The sequence below is a fragment of the Pantherophis guttatus genome, chromosome 10 (genome assembly GCF_059756535.1).
Source record: "Pantherophis guttatus breed Tessera chromosome 10, ASM5975653v1, whole genome shotgun sequence".
NCBI classification, from domain to species: Eukaryota; Metazoa; Chordata; class Lepidosauria; order Squamata; family Colubridae; genus Pantherophis; species Pantherophis guttatus.
Genome location: NC_142072.1, coordinates 5,331,388 through 5,355,626, shown reverse-complemented (window position 1 = coordinate 5,355,626; position 24,239 = coordinate 5,331,388). Strand labels below are relative to the sequence as shown.

The 24,239-nt window shown below is 51.2% G+C and overlaps 1 protein-coding gene across 4 annotated transcripts in view; it reads right to left on the bottom strand.

Moving 5' to 3' along the window:
• The window catches only part of CIC (capicua transcriptional repressor), a 52,134-nt gene extending 28,257 nt beyond the window's left edge, over positions 1-23,877 (bottom strand). For 2 of the 4 annotated variants that reach the window (XM_087876862.1, XM_087876863.1), the window contains exons 1-2: positions 23,730-23,877; positions 16,375-18,966 (exon numbers count right to left, since the gene is read on the bottom strand). In XM_087876862.1, the coding sequence (XP_087732988.1) occupies positions 16,375-18,934 (2,560 nt within the window). In that variant the 5' untranslated portion in view covers positions 18,935-18,966; positions 23,730-23,877. Of the gene's footprint in view, positions 1-16,374; positions 18,967-22,443; positions 22,621-23,729 lie in introns of those variants that run through there. The other 2 variants (XM_060693863.2, XM_060693864.2) reach the window with 1 other exon arrangement.
• Between the last annotated feature and the right edge of the window lie 362 nt (positions 23,878-24,239).

The following is a 24,239-nucleotide window of genomic DNA, read 5'->3' as shown; positions in this document are numbered from 1 at the left end:
CTACAGATTTGCATCTGCAATTTGTTTCCTGGGGGGGGGGGTTAAAACCCCTTTGAAGTACTTGCTGAAAACTAAAACTTTGCCATTAGTGATTAAATATTGGGGGGGGGGAGAGAATGAAGCAGACCTGCTCCAACAGGGGACGCATTACCTGTCGAACAAAATACCTCTTTCCCCATCCTTCCTCTTCCCTTCCTTGTAGTCCTTAATGGATCAGCTACATTGCTTCCCCTCTCCTCCTCCCCCCCCCTGCACTTGCGTGTAAAGTTAACTCAATTATTAAAAGCACTGAGTGCATCGTGGTCGGACTCTGCCGGGAAGCGCTGGCTCAGTCGCTTCCTGTCCTCCGCTGGTGACCACATCCCTATGCAGGAGGAGGAGGAAGGATTAAAGGGGGAAGGAAGGAGGAGAGTAGAAACAAGGACCAGAAACATTAAAAACACCCACCCACCGCAAAACAAGAAACAAGGATCTTAAATATAACAACCAGAGGCTATCAGGAGTCCTAGCATTAGCCCCACCCCAAGCAAAGAAGTAAAAGATTCAGCTTCCAAGATTGAAGCCACATCAAGTGAAGAAAAAACTACCAAAAACACGTGACCAAAAAAAAGAGAAATAACTGCACACAGGAGTAGTAGTTTGAAGCTATACAAGTTGAATACAAGATTTAAGAGTCCTGGTGTACCGTAAACGCCATCTTCCACATCTGGTCACCTGGAACAACTGCCTTAAGTTTACAAATGCTGTCTTCACACAAAGCAATGGTCTAAAAAATGTGGATTCAAATCCCACTCGTGTCACAAATTATATAATCGTTAACTATATCGTGCAGTCTACGGACACGTCTGCTTCTATAGAGAGAGAAACAATATCTAATACCGCACGTAAACGAACTGCCCTGCCACTTCTCATCACATCCATGAGGCCAGACTATGAATGGCCATGTGCACAAACAGAGCTGTCACTTTAGTTCCCCCACTGCGCTTTTAACAGCATTCCCCCCCCCACCCCACCCACTGGAATTTAATAACTTCTGTTAAATCACATCTCCACTCCAAACAAAAAAAAAATTTAAACTGGGAAATTTCTGGGTAACAGGATCCCAAGATCCATCATGGGACAGCAAAAATAAGCCCAAACCTTACATCCAAGGCTCGCATCTTGTACTGAACGGATGAATTAGAAAAGATGGGAATCTCACTGTATGTTTATTAAGACTAGGATATTTTGAGGCTAATTCCCACTTCTTCTACTGCACGGAACTCAAACCCCAATGAGCACGAGATTAAACAGCAGGCAAGCCAGGACCTGATACAACCAAGGTTAAAGGTTATCCCTTTTGGGGCAAGGGGGCTCTTATCACCTTCACATCACACCACTGAGCATTTCAATGGGATGCATCTCAACCCAGGGATCGCCCTGCCCCTCTCGCTCTCTCCATGCACACACACACACACACAGACAGACATATATATATACCCCACAAGGCACTAACCGAACATGCCTAACCCCCTGGATGGCAAAGGGGGCAACGTTGCCGGGGGTCTTTCTGTGGAGAACATCGCCAAGGCGCAAGACGACTGAGGTCTCTCAGCGAACCTGTCTGGAGACCATTCTCCCCACTCTCCCTCCCCAGAAATGAGGAGGAGGAGGTGTGGCCCAGGCAAATCCGCTTCGGATGTAGGTTTGAAAGGTGTGTGGCGAGGTCAGCAGGCCGGTACTCCTCCTCCTCGGGACCAGGGGCACGCTTTATCTGGATCCATGCGGAAAGCAGGCCGGTTGGAGGTCCAGTCCACCTTTCTAAAGATCAACCACCACCACCATCATCATCACCATGCAATAAAACAGCAAGAGGGGCAACTGTCTTCTTCTTCTTCTCCTCCTACGGCCTGTTCAGATCCTCCTGGCAGGTGGAGCACCTCTGGGTCTCAGCCTGGCGGGCAGCAGGGGCCAAGTCAGAAGGCATATTGTGGGGGGGGGGTGAGGGAGGGAGGGAGGGGAGGAAAGGAGATGAAGAAAGAGGCCAGGTGGGTGGGTTGTGCGAGGGGTGTGGGTGTGCAGGACGAGGAAGGTGTGTGCGTGCACAGGCAACCCCCAAGTTTTCCAAAGGTCAGAAAGGGGGGCGGGGGGGGGCGGGAGGACACACCGAGCTGTGCAAAAGGACCGTCCAGCGGGTGGGGGGTGTGGGGGAAGAAACCCCTTTCCCTCTTCGTCCACCGCGAAAAGGGTCCGCCCCCCCTTCCTCCTCCTCCTCCTCCTCCCCAGGAAAGAAAAGAAGAAAGTGGGGGAAAGGGACGGGGGGGGGTAGTAGAAAAGCAACGGCAGAGGGAAGAGCCGCCGGTCCGCCTGTTCCGTCCCCCGCCAACAGCAGCAGCAGCAGCAGCAGCGACCGTAGCCGGGCAGGATTAAAGGGCGCGCGCAGGGGAAAGGGAGGAAAGCGCGCGCGGGGGGGCGGGGGGCGAGAGAGAGCGAGGGGAGGGGGGCGGAGGGCGAGGGTTCCAAGTTGTCCGGCTGTTCCGTCCCGCCGCCGCCGCCCCTCCGCTTCCTCTTCTCGCTTGGGCTGTCGGCGACAGGCGGGCGGTTGCTGGTCGCGGAGGGAGGGGGGGGTAGAAGAGAGAAGGGAGAAGGGAGGAGGAGGAGGAGGAGAGGAGGCTGTCGCTGCCGCTCCGCCTGTCGCGCCGTCCCCTCCGGTTGTAACCAAACACCATTCACTGCCTTCTCCCGCCTTCCTTCTTCCTCCTCCTCCTCCTCCTCTTTTCCCCGCCGCTCTGGGTTACGAACAAGGGCGGCCTCCCCCCCCCCGCCCGAACCCTCACCCCTCCCTCTCACACACACACACACACAGATACACACTAGGGCGCGCGCACCGCCAGCCCCGTCACGCATGCCCAATTAGCCCTCGGCAGGCTATTGGCTGCCTCCAACGCCGGGTCATTCACATGCAAATGAAGCTTTCCCTCCACCCCACCCAACCCCTCCACGGTCTTTCTCTCTCTTTTTTTTTTTTTCCCCCCCTCCCTCCCTCTCCGCCACACGCGCGCAACCAGGCGGCCTCCCATTGGCCGCCGCTGGAATGTCAGTCATATGCAAAAACAAGAGCGGGTCACGGGGACAAAGAGAAGCCTATTGGCTTGCGGTTTACTCCAAGCTCTTTCTCCCTTTCTTCCAACACCCCCCCCTACTTTCGTCTTTTCTACTCTACCGCCTCAGGCTCGCTCGCTCTCTCGTCAGAACTCCTGGGAGAGGGAGAGACCACGCCCGGGAAAAGGGGGGGGGAGAGAAAAGGAGGAGGAGAAGGAATGGGCGAGGGAAAGATGACGCCTGAAAGAAGGGGGGGGGAAGAGGAGAGAGAGAGAGAGAGAGGGAGGTGGCTAAGGTGAAAGGGGGGGCCGGTGGGGGGAGGAGGGCGCGTGACAGCAAAAATAAAAAGGTGTGTGGGGGGGGCAACGTGGGAAGGAAGGAGGGGGCTGCAGGAGGAGAGCAACTCCGGGGTGGTGAAGAAAAAGGGGGGGCGAGGGCAAGGCTGGGGGGGGCACAAGAGGACACACACACACACACACGCGAGGGGGAGAGGTGAAAAACAGAACAAGCTGCAGAAAAGCAGAACTGGGGGGAGATGAATAGAATAACAAGAGTTGGAAGGGACCTTGGAGGTCTTCTAGTCCAACCCCCTGCTTTACACAGGAAGCCCTACACTAGGGGTGGGCAAATGTGGCCCTTTTACAACCTGTGGACTTCAACTCCCAGAATTCCTGAGCCAGCTTGGCTGGCTCAGGAATTCTGGGAGTTGAAGTCCACAGGTTGTAAAAGGGCCACATTTGCCCACTCCTGTGCCTACACCGCTTCAGACAAACTGTGATCTAACCTCTTCTTAAAAACTTCCAGAGTTGAGTTGGAGCCAGGTTCACACGAACAGGTGACTCGAAACAATACTTTTTCTGGGCCGCCCAGCCCGCTTGGACATGAAAGAATCCGGGCAACCTGGAGTTGCGCGACGTACAAAGCCCGTCTGAAGATCCAATCGCGGTTTATGCGAACCACCACCGAGACCACCGCCCCAACTTCCAAAACTTAACAGGTCGACCGTAAGGAGCACGATGAGCGCAGCGTTTCCTGTTGCTAAGCGAGACGGCCTACGTTTTTGCCCCCGTTTTACGACTTTTGTTGCCACAGCTTGGTTAAGCGAATCGCTGCGGTTTTAAGTTAAGCGAATCCGGCTTCCCCGTTGACTTTGCTCGTTGGAAGGTCGCCCAAGACCCCCGTCTTGCAACAACCTCCATAGACGTACGCCAGTTGTCTGAATTTTAATCATGTGACCATAGAGATGTTGCAACGGCCGTCAGTGTGTGGAAAACAGTTTGTCGCTTTCTTCGGTGCCGTTGTAACTTCATAAAACAGTCACTAGACGAAAGGGTTGTAAGTCGAGGACTGCCTGTATCTGACCTGAAAAAAAGTATGCTTCCTGGGCCCAGCCAGCTGAGGAAAATGCTGAGGGGAGGGGGGGGGAAGAGATTCAATGATGTGGACAATATACAAGCCCACCACACATTCCTTCCCTTTCTCTATGTGGGTTTCTGCATGTTAAAAGAATTTTATGCCTCTCTTATCAGCTCATAAGATTCTGAATAAAGGCTTGTTGAAGTTTACACGCCTATGTTGAAGGTTGAGACTAGGGTCATCAGATCGGCTGACACCCAAAACTGTCTGTACATGCTAAGGTGAGCGCCAGGCTGTCTGTGCACGCACAGGCACACACACAACACACACACACCCCTGCAGGCCAGCATCCTTATTTTACACCTGGCTTCAGCACAGATGTGTTCAGCCAGGCGTGCAAAGGAAGGGTAGAGACCCTGAAATGGGAACCCCATTGTGCAATGCACACTTGTAATGTGCCACTGAATTGAGAGTCACTCCTGTTTGTTTCTTGCTGGCTGGTAGATATCGAAGCGGTTAGTGGCTGGCAGGCAGCCCAGCTGGGGATTAAAAGCTTGCAGCACTGATGCATTCCTGGGATAATCGGCCTACCCTGGGGCAGGGTGGCGAGGAAAGAGAAGCGTATGCATGGGGGGAACGGGTGAATGTCTGAATGCCAGTGTCTGGACCGTTGTGTGATACATGCCCCTCCCCGCCTCCTTTTCCAGAGAAGCGGCCTCCACTTTGTGCTGCTCTCCTTATGACTCACACTCAGCCTCCTCCCTTAGCATCACAATCTCGTCCTGCACGAGGCCTGACTCAAAATACCGCTTCTGCTCATGTCAGGGTGGGTGGGTAGGTGGGATACAGCCAGTCGCCGTCGCCCCCCCCCCACCCAGCGCCCAGCAGGCAGCCAATAGACAATGAGGTGAAGCGAGGAGACGCAAAGGAACACCCCCACATGCACACACTACATCTGGGCCCCAGGCCAGATCAGGCTGGGCCTGGGCGAGAATCCCATTGTTAAAGGAGTGTTTGGAGCGGGGGTGGGGGTGGGGGTAAAGAGACACACAAACATACCACTCCCAGCACGCACTGTACTATCCCCGGACACAATGAGGTAGAGTGGACACGATTCGGTGGGCGAGGACGACAACTATGTATACAGAATAACACCCACACCCTCGCTCACGCTCCACAAGGTACATCCGCCCGCATGGAGGCAACTCATGGAAACCTGAACTTCCTTCTCTTTCTTTCTTGCAAGATGGTCACACAATCAATCAGAATACAGCTGGGAGGGACCTGGGAGGTCTTCTAGTCCAACCCCCTGCTCAAGCACCATTTCAGACAAGTGGTTGTCCAGTCTTTTCTTAAAAACCTCCAGTGATGAAGCACCCACAACTTCTGGAGGCAAATTGTTCCACTGGCTAATTGTTCCAACTGTTAGGGAATTTCTCTCCTTGATTAAGTTTCCATCCATTGCTTCTCATCCTGCCTTCAGGTGCTTTGGAGAAGAGGTTGACCCAGCGGTGAAATCCTCCGCGGATTGCCACCGGTTTACTGCCCGTGCATGGGCGGTGCACACCAAACACATGCTCCTTTTTCCGTGCAAAGTGCGCAGTTGGTGCACAATGTGTATGCACTGTGCGCACCAAACGCACACGTGCATGCACAATGCACACCAAATACACACTTCACGCAGAAAACGGAGGCTTAACAAGGTAAGTAGAACAGTGAGGGGAGGAACAGCTGTGCTGCGCGATTTAGATTCGCTAGAAAGCAGGATTTCCTGCTTACTAGCGAATTTAAATCGCGCGGCACAGCTGATCGTCGGAAATACCGGTTCGGAACTGGTAGCTTTTTTTTTTTACTACCAATTCGTACGAACCGGTGCGAACCGGTAGCATTTCACCACTGGGTTGACCCCATCTTCTTTGGGGCAGCCCCTCAAATATTGGAATACTGCTATCATGTCACCCCTAGTCCTTCTTTTCAAATCCCATCCACACAACAGAGAAGCCTACAGGTTAACCTATCTGTGTTTGGCAAGATACCATATATACAGGTATACCTCAACTTATATCCATTCAGTGTTACAACAACACTGAAAAGGTGACTTATGATCAGCCTTCACATTTACAACTGTCGCAATATCGCCATGGTTGCATGATTAAAATTCAGACTTTTGGCAACTGGCATGTATTTATAACGCTTCTAGCACACAAGTTCATGCGATCGCCATTTGCAACCTTCCCAAACGACTTCCAACAAGCAGTGTCGATGGGGCGGGGGGAGCCAGATTCGCTTAACAACTGTATGATTCACTTAATGACTGCCGTGAATTGCTTAGCAACCATGTCAAAAAGATCACACATTCGAGCATGACTGACTTGGCAACCAAAGTGTCAGAAATTCTAGTTGCAATTGTTGTTGTAAGTCGAGGACTACCCGTAGACAGGACAAAAATTCCACAGGGAATTTACAAGGGTCACCCACAAAATAAAACATGGCAGACCTCCGTGCTGCACACACAAACTCTTGAATGTGCCTCCCAGGGAAGCTTAATTTTGTTAGCCAAGTGGCATTTTCTAAATGGTTTCTGCCCCTCTCAGAGAAAAGCACTGCCCGAGGATAAGGAAGGGCCCTCCGTTGAGTTGTGTCCAGAGATGATCGATGGCAGATGGCGAAAAGAGTTAGGTGTGAATCAGCCAAAGCGAAGGAGGGAGGAACCAGTTTGGTCTTCTGGATGAGCTCTGCTGTGGAGCTCTGTGCGAAGGCTGCCAAATTGCAGCGGGAGAAGTGTCACAGCCCGTTGGCAAGCTGACACGACCTCATCCTTCAGTCTCACCAGTGTGACCAAAAGCGGCTGGCTACGGTGTCTTCCTTCATTCATTATTTTAGTCTCAGGCCTGTTATTTATGTAACCTATCCTCCCTCCAGAGAAGTTCCAGGCCATAGAACTGGAATTATTCCAAGCTCTTCTGAATCTTAATCACATGAATACCATCTCTCTCTCTCTGTGTCTCTCTCTCCCTCTCTCTCTCCCTCTCCTGGTGTCTCTCTCTCCCTCTCTGTCTCTCTCTCTCTGTCTCTCTCCCTCCTCCCTCCCTCCCGTCTCTATCCCTCTCTCCCTCCCTCCCGTCTCTCTCCCTCTCTCCCTCCCTCCGTCTCTCTCTGTCTCTCTCTCCCTCCCTCTCCCTCTCTCCCTGTCTCTTCCTTTCTTTCTCTCCCTCCCCGTCACTCTCCCTCTCTCCCCCCCTCTCTCTCTCCCTCTCCTGGTGTCTCTCTCTCCCTCTCTGTCTCTCTCTCTCTGTCTCTCTCCCTCCTCCCTCCCTCCCGTCTCTATCCCTCTCTCCCTCCCTCCCGTCTCTATCCCTCTCTCCCTCCCTCCCTCGTCTCTCTCTGTCTCTCTCTCCCTCCCTCTCCCTCTCTCCCTGTCTCTTCCTTTCTTTCTCTCCCTCCCCGTCACTCTCCCTCTCTCCCTGTCTCTCTTTCCCTGTCTCTCCCTCCCCCTCTTTCTCTCTCCCTCTCTCTCTCTCCCTCTCTCTCTGTCTCTCTCCCTCCTCCCTCCCTCCCGTCTCTATCCCTCTCCCTCCCTCCCTCGTCTCTCTGTCTCTCTCTCCCTCCCTTTCTCTCCCTCCCTCTCCCTCTCTCCCTGTCTCTCCCTTTCTTTCTCTCCCTCCCCGTCACTCTCCCTCTCTCCCTGTCTCTCTTTCCCTGTCTCTCTCTCCCCCTCTTTCTCTCTCCCTCTCTCTCTCTCCCTCTCTCTCTCTCTGTCTCTATCTCTGTCTCTCTTCCCTCACGCACACACATTTTCACTTTCTGAAGATGCAGGTAGACCTCGACTTACGACAACAACTGAGCCCAACATTTGATGTTGTTAAGCGACACCTCTGTTAAAGTAGAATTTTACCCGAGTTTACAACCTTTCTTGCACCAGTTGTTCAGCGAATCAGTGCAATCGTTAAGTTAAGTGACAAGGTTGTTAAGTGAATCTGGCTTTGCTCATCAGAAGGTTGCAAAAGCGATCGCGTGACCCCCGGGTCAGTGCAACGGTTGCAAATATGAGTCAGTTGCCAAGCTTTTGAATTCTGATCACGTGACTATGGGGACGATGCAGCGGTCGTTAAGTGTGAAAAATGTCACTTTTTTTCAGTGCCTTCGTAACTTCGAGCAGTCACTATAAGCGAACTGTTTTAAGTCGAAAACTGCCTGTATTGTGATCAGGGACAGTAGAACATTACTAAATACATAGAGAATAATCAAACTATTTAATTAACTGAATTTAATTACTGGTAAAAAGTAATTAAATCCTCTGTTTTTTGGAGGATGACCCCCTGGGGCACGCCATTTAAAGATCAAGTGTGGCTACTGACCTTAGAAATGTTGCCAAGCCTTGGTTTACAGTTACGACCGAACTGGGACCGATAGCTTATTGCTCTCTTAACAAGCCAGTGGCATAAAGCAGGATTTATTCTTGGCTTGTGATTTTTGACTTGCCAGGAAAGAACAAAACCATTGATATATCAACCCATTTAAGACCAAGTCAGAGGCTTCCAGCTGTCAGCAAGGGCCAAACTGCTTGTATTAATGGTCCTGAGAAGCCAGAATTCTAAAGAATTTTGATTTAACATCATGGCCAAAATATTTGTTACTTTGCTCTTCGCTTTCTCTCTTCAGCCCGTCTGAAGAGAGAACGCTGGCCCTGTTTTATAGTCTTACATATTAATTAAATAGGGAAGCTCGATCCGCAAGTTTCTTCCAAAACCATAAGAGTCCCGCTCACTTTCCTATTTTGAGGCCGGAGGGAAAATGTTAATAGGATGCCTAAAAACAAAATAAGGCACTGGAAGGAACAGGATGACATAATTTTGGGTATCTTTAATATTTTAAAAACTCAAATATTGCAAAACGGGGTCGCTTGGCTACAGCTTTCTATAGTAGTCCTTGACTTGCGACCGCAATGGGGACCAAAGTTTCCATTGCTAAACAAGGGGATTACCAAGTGAGTCCCACACAATTTACAACTCATTTTTGACAGGGTTGTTAAGTGAATCATGCGGTTGTTACGCGAATCTGGCTTCCCCCATTGACTGGGAAAGTCATGAACCGTTGCCAAGTGTCCAAATTTTGATCATGTGACCGCGGGGCTGTTGTGACACTTTTAAGTGTGTGGACCAGCTGTAAGTCACATTTTCCAGTGTTATTGTAACTTCAAATGGCCATTAAATGAATCATGGTAAGCCGAGGACTACCTGTAACTGGGGGTTCACAAGTCTGTCCGGCCGGGAGATGAATAGTTGTCTGCCACATCTATTCATCTCCGCCCCCTGCCTTTTATCCCCAGAGATAGGGTGGGGCTTCACTAGCAGCGGTGGCTCTTCCGTCCCAAGGGCCGGCCCATAGATTTCCACTGCTCTCCTCTCCTCTGCTTTCTGCACATCCGCACATCAGGCACTGGACCCAGCTGTTCCTCCTCTTCCTCATCAGCCACCTCCAGACCTGGGGGCTGTTGACTCTCCATCTGAGGGCTGACGGACAGCCCAGGCTCCATCTCTTTCTCTCTCTCTGCCAGCTCCATTCCCTCTTCCCCCTCGGAGCTCTCATGCTAACCCTGACTCCCACGCCTCCTCCTCCTCCTCTGATTCGGCTGCTGGAGGGGCCGGCCGCCACAACACTGGGTTAGTCATACATAGCATGGAACTCCATCTGGGGACATTGAATCAGGTGCACAAGAGCCCCTAAATTTACTCCCAATTGCTTCACAAAAGGATCATATGTGAGAAATACACACAGGCGAAAACATGTGTAAGTTCCCGGCAAGGCAGCGCGCGCAGGAAACACATCTTTGTTATGGACACCAAGGGGAAATAATATATACAAGCAAGTCCACTCCACGTGAGGATGTGGTAAAGTCAGCTGGTACCTTTGCGGCGAGTTTCCCAAAACCAAGCCCGCTTCCCTTGCGTTAAAGCCACAGGCGACCATATAGAATGCCACACACACACACACACACCCCACACAAAATCTGGATAAGATCCCTCCCATCGATGATAAAAATAGAGACGGGGCTCTGAGCAGCCGGGAGACGGTAGTCTTGGTTACCAGTTGCCGGGAGACGGCAACTTGCATATGTGATGCTGAAGGGGGGACCGGAGCCCAACCGTAGGAATCAGAAAAGCACACGCCGTACAATTCCTTAGCTTTTAAGCTTCTCCCCAACTATGCACCCCTTTCCTCAGCACATCAGAGACGCTCTCCGCACGTACACACAACAGTGTGTAAAGCCTGGATGTCCTTGAAGCAGTGTTTCTCAACCTTGGCCACTGGACGATGTGTGGACTTCAACTCCCAGAATTCCCCAGCCAGCAGAATTCTGGGAGTTGAAGTCCACACATCGTCCAGCGGCCAAGGTTGAGAAACACTGCGCTTGGTGCATAAATTTCATAGAATCTTCTCACTCCCGGAACCCAAATAACCCTCTGATTAAAGATCTGAATTCAGAGTTCCTGAAGAACACGCCTGCACGATTGAAGGAAGCCAGATAAATGGCAAACATGCTATATCATATCCCATTCAAATATCTATCATCTATCTATCTATCTATCTATCTATCTATCTATCTATCTATCTATCTATCTATCTTTCTATCTATCTTTCTATTTATCTATCTATCTCCAGATCTGGTGCTTTACATGTGAACCTTGTTAAGAGGAATAGCTTTCAATAAGATTGGGAACATGATGTATTGGGGGAGAGGGGTTTCTCAGAAGCAGAGGGCCGGATCTAAGGACCCCCCCAACTCTTGGGGATTGCCAGATGACTATTTGGAGAACGATCGGTGGTCAACCCCATAGCATCGAATACCTGGAGAACATCAGCAGCTCGGCGAGCTTAAGACAACGATGGATACATCATCAACTCACTCCCGAATTCTTGCCTTTTTGGAGCATTTTATACACGCGGGGAGGCGAGCCACATACGTTAATAGAAAGGCTCCACTTTGTGTTAATGGTTTTTCCTTCGGTGGCTTATCTTTTTCCGCAAGCAAAGGCAGGCTTTCCGTGCATTAGCAAATTCCGTTTTACAGGTCGTCCTCAACTTAGGATCGCAGTGGAGCCCCAAAATTTCTGTTGCTAAGTGAGACGCTTGTTAAGTGAGTTTTGCAAAAAACAAAACAAAAAAAAACCCTTTTACGACCTTTCTTGCCAAAGATCGCTAAAGGGGAATCATGTGATCCTGGGACATCGCAACGGTCGTTAAACACGAACCCAGCGGCCAAGCATCAGGATTTTGATCACACGGGGGATGCTACGAAGGCCGTTTAAGTGTGAAAAATGGTTGCCAAGTCACTTTTTTTTCAGTACCGTTGTAACTTCGAACGGTCAGTAAACGGACTGTTGTAAATCGAGGACGACCTGTGCAGCTAAAATGTAGAACTGTGTGTGCACACAAACACACACAGCTGGCAAACAGCTTTGGCTTTGTTTTCACTATGAAGCCGGAAGAAGGAAGCGGTTGTAAGTCTTGGAGCTGCACCAAGTGAAGGGGAGAAAAGATAGGTGAGCTCTCATCCTCCAGAAACACTTAAGCCACATAAACACTTCCTCATGACTTCATTGCACCACTCTTGGCACAATCACGTGTCCTGTATGATGCTCCAGCTGGCTTACACTCAGTTGCAGCAGCCCACGTACACCGAGTATTAAAAAAAAAGAAAGAAAAGAGGCAATACCAGAAAGGTAGCTTTAATATCCAGCCCTGACAGAAAACCGTACTATCGTGCTGCTGCCAGTCATGTCATTCCTCGCAGAGGATTGGATAAATGTACTGCAATGAACCCCTATGCCCCCCCCATCATGCATGCACCCCCCCAATGCAGAGAGATAGAAATGTCCCCTCCTTTTCTAATAAAAAGGACAATCTATCTATCTATCTATCTATCTATCTATCTATCTATCTATCTATCATCTATCTGTCTGTCTGTCTGTCTGTCTGTCTGTCTGTCTATCTATCTATCTATCTATCTATCTATCTATCTATCAGTTCTGGTCTTTTTAACAGATTACTGTATTTCCTTCATACTTCCCTCCCACCCACCCACCCCAAAAAAATAAATAAAAAACACGAGGGGCCAATGCAGAAGACGGCAACCTTTTGATCTCCACAAACCACATGAAACGTTTGAAAACTGAAAGGCTGCAACAGATGTGGCTGTCTAACACATGTTGGCAGGGATGAGGCTTTTCTTTTCTTTTTCTTTCTTTTTTTGCTTTCTTCTTTCGGTCCCCCCCCCCCCGGGCTTTTAAACTTTTAAACTTTAAGGCCTGTCGTTGGAATGCTTACATTATTTATTTCTGGCCTCAAAAAAAAGTGGGGGGGAATTATACCACTTTTTTTTTTTTTTTTACAGCAGTGGTCAGAAAGGGTTCCAGATGCTCCAAAAAAAGGGGGGGAGGGAGGGAGGGGCGGAGGGAATTGGGAAACCCACCAGCAAACGATACAATAGCTTTTCCTTGCTGGTAGGAGGAGGCAGATCAAAGCCCTGGCCATTCTAAATCGGGACTTTTATACTGCTACTTCTCTCTCATCTGGTTTCCTTCAACATAGTGGATCACAGCTTTATATAAGTTCTAATAAGCATTAAAGAGTTGCAGTACTTCTCATCTCATCTCTGGGGTATGTTCTCTCTCTCTCTCTCTCCCTCCCTCCCTCCCTTTCTTCCTTCCTCTCCCTCCCTCCCTTTCTGTCTTCCTTCCTTCCTTTCTCTCTCTCTCCCTCCCTCCCACTGTCTTGCTTCCTTCCTTTCTCTCTCTCTCTCCCTCTCTCTCTTCCTTCTTTCCTTCCTCTCTCCCTCCCTGTCTTCCTTCCTTCCTTCCTTTCTCTCTCTTTCCTTCCTTCCTTTTCTCTCCCTCCCTCCCTCTCTTCCTTCTTTCCTTCCTTTCTCTCCCTCTCTTCCTTCTTTCCTTCCTTTCTCTCCCTCTCCCTCCCTGTCTTCCTCCTTCTTTCCTTCCTTCCTTTCTCTCTCTTTCCTTCCTTCCTTTCTCTCCCTCTCCCCCCTCTCTCTCTCTTCCTTCTTTCCTTCCTTTCTCTCCCTCTCTCTCTCTCGTCCTTCTTTCCTTCCTTTCTCTCTCTCCCTCCATCTTCCTTCCTTCCTTTCTCTCTCTCTTTCCTTCCTTCCTTTCTCTCCCTCCCTCCCTCCCTCTCTCTCTTCCTTCTTTCCTTCCTTTCTCTCCCTCTCTCCCTCCGTCTTCCTCCTTCCTTCCTACCTTCCTTCCTTTCTCTCTCTCTTTCCTTCCTTCCTTTCTCTCCCTCTCCCCCCCTCTCTCTCTTCCTTCTTTCCTTCCTTTCTCTCCCTCTCTTGTCCTTCTTTCCTTCCTTTCTCTCCCTCTCTCCCTCCCTCCGTCTTCCTTCCTTCCTTCCTCTCTCCCTCTCTCTCTTTCTCTCTCTTTTCCTTCCTTCCTTCCTTTCCCTCCCTCCCTCCCTCCCTCCCTCCCTCTCTGTGTAAATGCGTTGGCTTTCCAGTCTCTGTTGACTTTTGGCAATTGCCTGGACTACTTTCATTTCAAAAGCGCCACTGACTCCTTCCTAGACTGAGAAAAGATCATTGGCAGGAGGTCACCCAGCTACCTTTCGTGCCTAAGGCGGGACTAAGAACTCACGGTCTCCCGGCGATTGGTCCAAAGTCGCCCTGCTGGTTGTATGTTTAAGGTGGGACTAGAACTCGTGGTTTCCCAGTTTCTAGTCTGGCACCTCAACCAAACTGGCAAAACTGTTATCAGTCAGCGCCATATTGATTTCTGTGCTGGATGAGACACAGTAAGGTATTGGCTAGCCAGCCTGTGAATGGCCTGGAAGAAATCATTCTACAAGACCCAATTGCCTTTCACTGTATAAATACTTTCCCAGCCAGAGAGAATTCCTCTTCACCCCTGACCAATGGCTATTTACAGGTCTTCAATATTAACCTATGGCAAATAATACAAATACCAGCATGGATACTCTCTTCATTGTGTTGCCTAACTGGAACTACGCACCCAGCATGTTCATTGCCATGTGTCTGATCTCCCTTCAAGCGTAAATAGAGAAGCAAGTAACTCAATCTGGAAAGCTAAAAAAAAAAAAACAAACATCCCAAGACATTAGTTTCCCGTATCGTATATACTGTATTTTCAAAATCTTCGGCATGGAAAATGTTTGCCTCTGTCATCACTGGAAGGCAGAAGGGGCCTGTTTGGTCCTGCTTTTAATCCTAACTTAAGGAGCCAAAGATAAAATTCCAACTTCAGCTCTGCAAACGGCCGATACTACACCGATCAAATAGGTTTACGGTATTACGGAAGTTGGATAGGAGCCAGCTCGAGTCAAGAGTCACCCCGACAGAAGAATTAAAACTCAACGTTTTAAACCTCTCTCGCTAAAAAAGCAACATTAACCAAAGTCTGTCATGTTAAAAGCAAGCCAACTTAGGGACTGGGCGCTATTAAACCATGAACGAGAGGGTCATGAAAGACACGCCTATCAAAAGACTGTTCTGCACAAAACATAGAGCTGGAATCTCCAGTGGGTAGAGCAAGAGAGCGATGACTTCACACCCAGCTTCCCGGAACCATCTGGAAGCTATTCTCAGAAGCAGATGGATGATGGATTGCAGAGACGTTTCATCGGGATCATCTCAAGAGAATGGAATTTGGCCCCATAAAAATCCGTCTACCTTTCACAGATGTATCAATGTTCTCTCCTCTACCTCCTCTTCTTCCCCTTTTTCCCTTAGACAGAGGAGGACAAAGCCGAAAAAAAATCCATCTTCCAACAAATAATCCTAATATCACAACTTCTGTTGGCGTAGAGACCCAGGTTTTTTGACGAGACATATCCTGTTTTCCCTTCCCCATCTTTTACTCTTGTGGATATGTGCTTATTCTCACAACCACCTTTGTGGAGGGTGCTAAGTGTTAGCGATAGTTGACAAGAGAAGAGAAACGAAAGCGTTGCCCAAAGCTGTGTATGGAGATTTTTCTTTTTTTTTTTTAAAGAAAAGAGAGCCTTTCACAAACAGCTCTCCAAAATCAAATCCGCTAAGGAAAAGCAGAGTTGTTTTTTTTTTTTTTAAAGGTTAATAACCTGCCGAGGCCAATACAGAAGGAATGCAGAACTGCAAATTCTATTTTAGTTAACAGAAAAAGAGGCTTCCCTCCCTTGAACAGAAATTGCTTGTTTTGGGCTTGTGGGAAGAAAATCAGCGCAGCTTCTCCTACCGCTGCCACCAGCCCACTCGTTTGCCAAGCATGGGTTCCTGGTCACCGAGGACTACCCAAGCAAGATTCAGTTTTGTACGAGCTCTCTGGAGAAGCCTCATGCCAAGGGGAAAAAGGAGCCGTTGTCAGAACCGCTTGGAATTCCGGAACTAGAATATGGAAACTCAAGAAACAGGCATTTGGCACTGGGACTCCTCCAAGTTTCCCCCCCACCCACCCCACCTGGTCCTGCCTCATCCCGCCCTTCGGAATGGGACAACTTGCCCCGGCCAACTCGCTGCAGCCAACATGCCATGGGACCATTTAACAATTCAATTTAATTATTTAAAATCAATTAAAGAAAAACGTTTTAAACGTTTTCATGGTTGTCATTCCCATTTCACGTTGTTCTTCCTTTTTGCATCCTTTCTTTAACCATCTGTATTCCACCGTTTCTTTGATATTTAGTGCAACTCTTGTCCTGCAGTGAGTTGGCCTGCGGTGAGTTGGGCATGGCAAACTGTCTGCAGCGAATTGTCGTAGAGCCCCCCCCCACCCCCCACCCCTTGCCCCAGAGCTACTAAGGCTAAGCAGTTTGGGTTTAACACTGTTTAATTTTGGGCCCCGGAGGGATGGGAAAAGTGAAATAAACACAGAGAGGGAAAAGCGACGACATCCGAACACAAAAGAGAATCGAGTAGTAAGCCCCAAAGCTTACCTGTGCCAGGTCTTCCCATGATGATCTCCTTCTTGGGAGTAGGGTGGCCGGTGTATTCTCCGGGCACAAGGAGAGGCAGGAGGGCAGCTGGGGAGGGGTGGAAGGCCACAGGCTGAAAGGGGGAGGACACGCTGAAGACGGGCGGGGCTTGTTCAGGGACAGTTACCACGCTAGGCTGGCTGGAAGGCAGAGTTCGGCCCACATTAATGGGCACCGGCATTTGCAACTGCCCTTTGCCCGACAGGTGTTCCTTGGAGCCGGCTTTCCCCATCCTTGGGCTTCCCCCTCGGCTCTCCAGCGGCTTCTCTGTGAACTTGGAAGGCAACGGGACATCGGGGTTGCGCACAATCACCGGGGAATCTCTCTGCACGGCAGGCACCCTCCTCACCGTGGGGCTCGGGTCGGAGGTCAGTCCAGCTGGCGGGGGCACCAGCAAGAGCGGGGATGCCTGCTGGGAGCGCGAGGAAAAGGGCCCAGCGCCCGCAGGCGACACGGCCCGGAAGCCAGCAGGGGTGGAAGGGGTAGGGGTGTGGGAAATGGATTCCACCCCCGAGTCGAGACTGTCGTTCTTGTGGAAGTCAGCTGCCGAGCTGGTGCTGCTGTGGTGCGACTCGGCTTTCCGCTTACTGGGACTCATTGGCACGGTGAAGGTAAGGTTGGTCTGAAAGCTGATGCCCGAATGATGGCGCTCCCGGGAGGTGGCGTGGTGCAACATCTCAGGGCTCAGCACGGCACCCCCAACTCCCTTTGGGGTGCTGGCACTCACATGGCGGCTGCGAGCGGCGGCCCGCTGGATTACGGGCGAGGCATTAATGGGGCTGAAATTGGCTGGACGGAAGCCAAAGAGAGGGGACGGGGAAGGGGAGGGGGCAGGGGAGAAGGGGGACTGATTGGAGACTGGCGAGAAAGATGGGGTGCCAGAACGTGAGCTGCCCAGGGACACCAGCATGACAGCAGCTTCGCACTCGTCAAACTCAAAGCGTGACAAATCCGCAGGAGCCACCAGCCGAGGCCGTGAGTCCCCCCGGGCACTGCTGGCCTCACTGTCCCGCGACGTCTCGTCCCAGTCAAACTCGGCGCTGCCCTCCCGCAGACCACTGGCTCGGCCTTCCGAGAGGCTTTCCATTTCCTTGGTGCGCATGGAGAGATGACGCGAGCAGTAACCCCGCCGTTGAGACTCCTTCATGCAGCCGTCCCGTGAACAGAGTCGCCGCCACTGCTTCCCATTGAACTTCTTGCGGATGCCATTGGGGGTACACACTACGTCTCCTTTCTTGTACTTCTGCTGGGCGGCAGTGAGGGGCGTACGGGAGCGAGAGGACCCTGGTGTGCTGCACTTATCCACGGACATCACGCTGCTGCTGCGGCTTCCGCTCGCTTCCGGACTCAGCAAAGGCGATCGCTGCTCAGGAAGGCGAGGGAAGGCTGGCGACTTTGGGGGGGACAGGATCTGGGGTGGCACCGCCACGGACTTCTCCTCTGCCCGCACTCCAGCACTGATCTTGGATACTTCGGCGTCTTCGGGCTGCTTGGACTCGGGGCACGAGAGGGCCAGAGCAACTTCCTCTGGCTCTGGCAACGGAGGCATTGCTTCGGGTGGCTTGTTGTCTTCTGAAGGATTGTCACAGTGCCATGGGGAGCGCAGAAGGCGCAGGGCCAAGCGGGGCACCCAGGCGGAGTCTTTGCGGCTGGCACTGGCAGTTCCAGGGAGAACCACCGGATGGGTGAATCGCACTTTGTAGGAAGCAGGTTTAACGCTGACTTCCACCACCATGCCTTCCTGGTAAGCGGTCTCCTCGGGGTCCATACAAGCACAGACTGCGGCACCCACAGCCAAAGCTCCAGGGGGAGGGGTAGCGTCCAGCACAATATCCACAGCAGCAGATCCCAGGGCCCCTTCGTAATATGCTGTAACCCGGTCCCCCACAAATTGTACCCCCAAGTCCTGCCCTCGTCTGACCTGCTTCACGATGGCCGGCTGGAAGAGTCCGTCCCGCCGAGCCAGCACCCGCTGGGAACGCAGCTGGCGCAGGTCGTACGCACTGGGGGGCGTTGCCCACATGTTCCCCACCCCCTTGTCGTTCTCGTCTGCGGAGTGCTCGCTGGCTGTGTCCGTGCTGGAAGAAGGGCAGCGCCGAGGCTCATCCGCCAAGGTGGCGGCTACGTTCTCGCTGCCGTTTGATTCTTCACCCCCAGGGTACTTCCGGCATGGCGCCCGCGACTTAAAAGTAGCCGTCTTGCGGTTCAAGGAGGCTTCTGTCCCGCAGGCCTCGGCCCCCGCCTGTGTTTCACCTTCGGACAGTTTGTAGGGGTCATCGTGAGCTCCGGCCAAGTCCCGCAAGCTGGGGTCCATCTGTACTTGCATGCGCCGGGCACCCACAAATGCTGGGGGTTGATCGGGCGCCTCCTCTTCTGCTCCTTCTTCAAGCGCGGGGTTCTCGTCAATGGCGGTCTTGCGCTTCTGAGTTTTGGCCCGGGTGGAGGGTGGAGAGCGGCTGCAGCTGCTGCTACCGGAAGAGGAGGAAGAGGAGGAACTGGCAGCCTTTCTCACTGGTTTCATCTTCCTCCCAGGCTGGGCATAGATTCAGGGAGCTAAGAGGAAACAGACAAGAAGGAGGTTACCGGGCCATCCTCCGTTCTACCACTCCCCTGTAATCGGATTTCTCCAACCATCAACTTAATCCTCCAAACTCAAGAAGTCTGAAATTTTGGTTTTGAAGCAGACTGTCACATGTTTTGAAATGTGAACAAAATAACTTTCCTGCTTGAGCCATAAACTACTCATTAATCAACACGGACTTTCTCGGCTGTTCCTCACTTCTGAGGACTCAATGCCTCTTGGCTGTTGGGCTGTGCTTCCCTTCCCCGTTATTCTCATCCAATTCCTTATCCTGAATTCTCTAACTCCAAACTGTAAGCAGGCCTCTCAATTCCAGCCTGGGAGCTGGAAATAAATAAGCATGGACGTTTTTAACAAGCTGCACATTATATGTATGTACAAAACGACATTATGCAACAATATCTATATGCAGGCATATAGTGATTTTTTTTCTACATTTAAATGTGAACCCATCCTAAAGGGGGAGGGTGGTACTCTAGGCACTTACTCCTGCTGGAACAAGCAAAGAATTAATTTAAAATAAATCTTGGATTTGTATATATAAATAAATATATACGCACACACCACACACACACACACACACACACTACAGTTCTATTTTGTTCAACATCAGGAGTTCCAGCACTTTTAACATTAGATCCCAATTCAGAGTCAATGTGATTATAGGAGAGATTACAACTTCCATTGTTAGGTTCAAAATATCCCCATAATGTGGATTTTGTGTCTACCTGAATCAAGCCTTTCTGGTGACAAACCATGACTTATAGGTGAGCATAACATATATGAACCCATCGACTGTAGCTTATTGCATCATGAGTAAAGCAAACCATGGCTTGGTATGAGATATGAAGCCAATCTTTACCTGCATTTTGATTCATGCAAAAAGACCTGAAATATATATATATATATATTATGTTTGTGTATGTGTGTGTGCATGCATCTAGTTAGGAACAAATGTGATCCTTAACACTGGTGATTCTGCTGAAGGGCATCCCTGGGCTTCAATGAAGTCCGAAAGAATAAATTGCTTTTTCCAATATTAATTATATTATAATATACATAAATATTACAGAGTCTGTTTGGTCTAGTGCAGTGATGGCTAACCTTTTTGCCATCACGTGCCAAAAGCAGGGGGAGCATGGGGGTGTCACGCATGTGCATGCCCACACCCATAATTCAATGCCCCCGCACCCTGCCCCCCCACGCATGCATGCACAACTCCCCCCCACGTGCTCCCCCCACTTCTTACATACGACGGCAAAAAGGCTACTGGTGGGCCCAGAAGGCCCATTTTTTGCCCTCCCCAGGCTCCAAAGGCTTTCTTGGAGCCCAGGGAGGATGAAAACGGCCTTCCCCACTCCCCCGGAGGCTGGAAATAGCCCGTTTCCCAACTTCCGGTGGGCCCAGAAGGTCCGAAAATCAGCTGGCTGACGCACGTATGCGCCCTAGAGCTGAGCTAGGGCAGCGCTTGCGTTCCCACAGATATGGCTCCATGTGCCACCTGTGGCACGCATGCCATAGGTTCGCCATCACGGGTCGAGTGGGTAAGGCACCAGGCTAGAAAGTAGAAGGTGAGTTCCAGTCTGACCTTAGGCATGGAAGCTGGCTGGCTGACTTTCAGCTAGTCCCTCTCTCTCACCTCACAGGGTTGTTGTTGCGGGGAAAACAGGAGGAGGAATATGTGTTGGATGTGTTCGTCGCCTCAGATTTGTTAAGTCAAGATAATCAAGGCAAGATGCCAATAAACAAACAGGTCAAAACAAGACATTTTCTTAATAAAGCTCATCGACTCGATGCTCTCTTTCATTCCCTACCAACCTTGGCCCAACTGAGAAGATTCTAAATTTTATAGGCAGTATCGGAGGAACTTAATTCATTTCTGATAGTAAATTATGGCAGGGAAGTAAAAACAGAATTGTTTTGGAGGGCTCCCAAATAGTCTTCCTGAATTCCTATCTCTCTTGCTGGCCAGAGAGAGGAGGAGGATGCAAAGGAATGCAGAATGGTTGCAACCCATCCGCTAACTTAGTCAAGTAGAGACGGAGGCCAAATTTCTGTCTTTCCCCCCCCCTCCACCCTACCAAAAGAAAGAACCAAGGTGGGGGGGGAGTGGGGGAAAGACAGAGTCTTCCTGGAGAAAAAGCAGTCTAAGGATCGTCTGTACAATATCCATAACGTTATCGTTTTAAAACCCCCTCCTCCTTTCAGCTGTTTGAGAAGAGAAAAGGACCACTAATGTGGGGCCAATGGCTCTGCTAAGCTTCAAATCAGTTCTATGTGTTAATAGTCTTCTTGCACCCCCCACTCCCCACTCTTCCTTGGGTACTGGGCCTGAGCCTTGCCTTTTTGTTAATGCACAGAATTCTGAGTATGCTTAGAGGCATTCTTTCTCCATTACATCACATCTTCTTGGCATCTACTTCAGATTCACTTGCAACTCATCCCCCCGGGAGGAGGTTTGCAAACAATCCAGTCCCGGCGTTCCTCGTCACAGGACTCCCCCAGCCCCAAATCCCCATTCCACCACCACCACCACCACCCCGGGTGAGAAACCTCCGGAAGGGATTTTTCCACAGAGTCCCCCTCTTATCCTTCCTCCCCCAAGTTAGCTTGTGCCATCTTTCCTCCTCCTTCCCCCCCCCACCACTTCTCTTTGAAAAGCCAACCCTCAACCCCCCCCTCCTCCTCCTCCTCCTCCTGCAGGTGACCTTGCTCACTTCCCCCACTCCCCCCCCCACCCTTAATGCTTTCCAAAAGCTGCGATCCTTCTCTTGGATCTTATGGATCCCTCCTCTCTCCCACCCACCCCCCCTCCTCATTCTGCACTTCGGGAAGACCCTCCCATATTATGCAACTCTTGTACTTACCAGCCTCTCGGTCTCACTCCCTGCTACAGGCAGGCAGGCAGGCACCGGCCAAGCTTTCCTGTCAATCCCTCTCTCTCTCTCTCTCTCTCTCTATCCCATAATAACTGGTATTGGGTCTCAAGCTTGGAACCTTGCCTTCCTCGGTGCCATCCCATAATAAACCTGCCTGCGCTCGCTCGCTTCCCCCCCACCCCCCTCTCTCTCTCACGCACACACATACAAACAGACATGCAAGCCAGCCCCTGCATTCTGATGGGGGGAAGAGGCAAAGTTGGGGCGCTCCTGGATTCTTCCCCCCCCCTTTTTTTTTTTTGCAAAGTCCCAGGTTTGCAGGTTCTCTCCGGGGCGAACCATTAAAACTTGGGGGGGGCAAGAAGTGGGGGAATGCCCCGGGGGTCCCAGAGTTGGTACCTCCCCAAACCTAATTGGGAGGAGGGAGGGGGAGGACAAATCAATAAAGTTGGCTCTTCCTACTTTGAAGGTTTCCGGGGTGCAGATGTTTCCCTTCTGCAGAGCTTCCCCTTCTCCCCTCCCTTGATGTGCGGGGGGGGTGCTAAACTTGGCACCTCCCAGCCCCCTTACCTGAACGATCCCCCTTTTCCAGAGTGCCAAAAGTCTCTCTCCAGGAAATCTTGGAACAGTTGGATTTCTTCCCTCTTCCCCCCCCCTTTTCTCCCCCCCCCCCGATGGTCCAGCCCGAGCCCCTCTCGGCCCCTCCGAGCCCCTTTTACTCCAACAGACAAAATGGTGAATGAATCTGGACCAGCTGGAAGAGCCGTCCAATCAGCGCCCACAACTCCCTGACAGATTTTCGGCGTAGCCAACGGCTCCTCGGGGCAGGTTTCGCCTGCCCCGCCTCCCGCGACAGGCAGCAAGCGCCGCCTATCAGCGCTCCGGAGGGAGGGCCGCACCGCTCAAAGGGCTCCTGCCCCTCCCTTGAGAGGAACACTTACAGTAACCTGTGAAAAGGCGACTTGGGGAAGGAGGGGAAGGCACTTAACATACAGTAGCCAATAGGAATGAAGAGGTGGAGCCAGAAGGCAAGACTTGTTTACCTGGCGCAGGGCGAACAGGAAGGCACCCTACTCTAAGCCTCATGGGACATGTAGTCCCTTCCAAGGGCTCTCCTCTTTACCTGACTAACTGCTCTCCCAGAAAAACTTTAATTCCCAAAAAGTGCCGCGAAACAAGGCTGGGCGAAGGGGAAAGAGACTCTGTAGGGCTTGTAAATTTTGCGCCTTATCCTTCCCTTATCGGGACTGAGGAAAAGAAAAGACACCAACTCCCATGTTGCACCGGGACACGAAGCCGCCCCCGTCTTCGAAACGCTGGGCACGCAAAGCCTGACGGCCCTAGTAGTCCCGGACCCCCCATCAAGTGTTCAGAGAAGAAACCAGGAAGCTCTCCTAGACGGGCGAACAACTCCCAAGATGCAGCGCGCACCGCTGCTCTTCCAAAGGTGGCGATGCCGGATTAGTTCAGGCGAGCGAAAACCTCCGGGAGCGGCGCTTGACAACAAGGAAAAGTGGAAGAGCGCGAGAGCGAAAAGACTAGCGCACCCGTCATGCTTTGAGGAAACAAGAGCGCCTGGCGAACGAGCCCAAGACGCCGGCGCGCGGCCTCCATGGGAGTTGTAGTCCGCAGCGGCGACCCCTTCCTTCCGATATCCTGCGGAGTCCCCTATGGAAAAACTACCGCTCCCGTCAGGCTGTGCAGGTTAATTCGAGTGCGTCCCCTCCCCCCTGCTGGACTGCAAAGTACAACTCCTGAGGTGAAGGAAAGGTAGACTTGGTTCCCCTCAGAGATCCCCTCACTGGAGGGCTCGTTTGAATCCGATTTGCATGTCATTAGCATATTCATCAACTTACCGGGGGGGAGGGGGTCCGCTCTTTGGCCTGTCTTATCCCGGCCGGGCCTCTCGCGCTTCCTCTCAGCAACAGAGGAGCCACCGCCGACAACGCCAGCGACCAATCAGCGGCCGGACCGGGATTTCTCCCCCCCCCACCCACATTCCCACGTGGGGATAGGAGAGGCGGGACCTGACAAGCAGCCAATCCTGACCTGGGGCGGCCGAAGCATGAAGTCATCACGCTGTCGTTTGATTGGTCGCCCTTCGCGAAGGCTTGCCACCAATCCGAAGGCTGGCTTCCAAACAGGACAAGAACGGGCGAGGATTCGGGAGTTGAGTGTATTTTGGCAACGTGGAAACGCGGCCAGTTAGGAGTTCGGAGTTAGGGGGTTTCTCGCCTGCGCGAACGTGTGCATTGCAGGCGTTGCATTTTCTCCACCTCTTTTTATTTTTCCTTTCTTTTTCTTATTGCCTAAAGCAGAGGTTTTCAAACTTTTGCAGCTTTAAGACTTGTGGACTTCAACTCCCA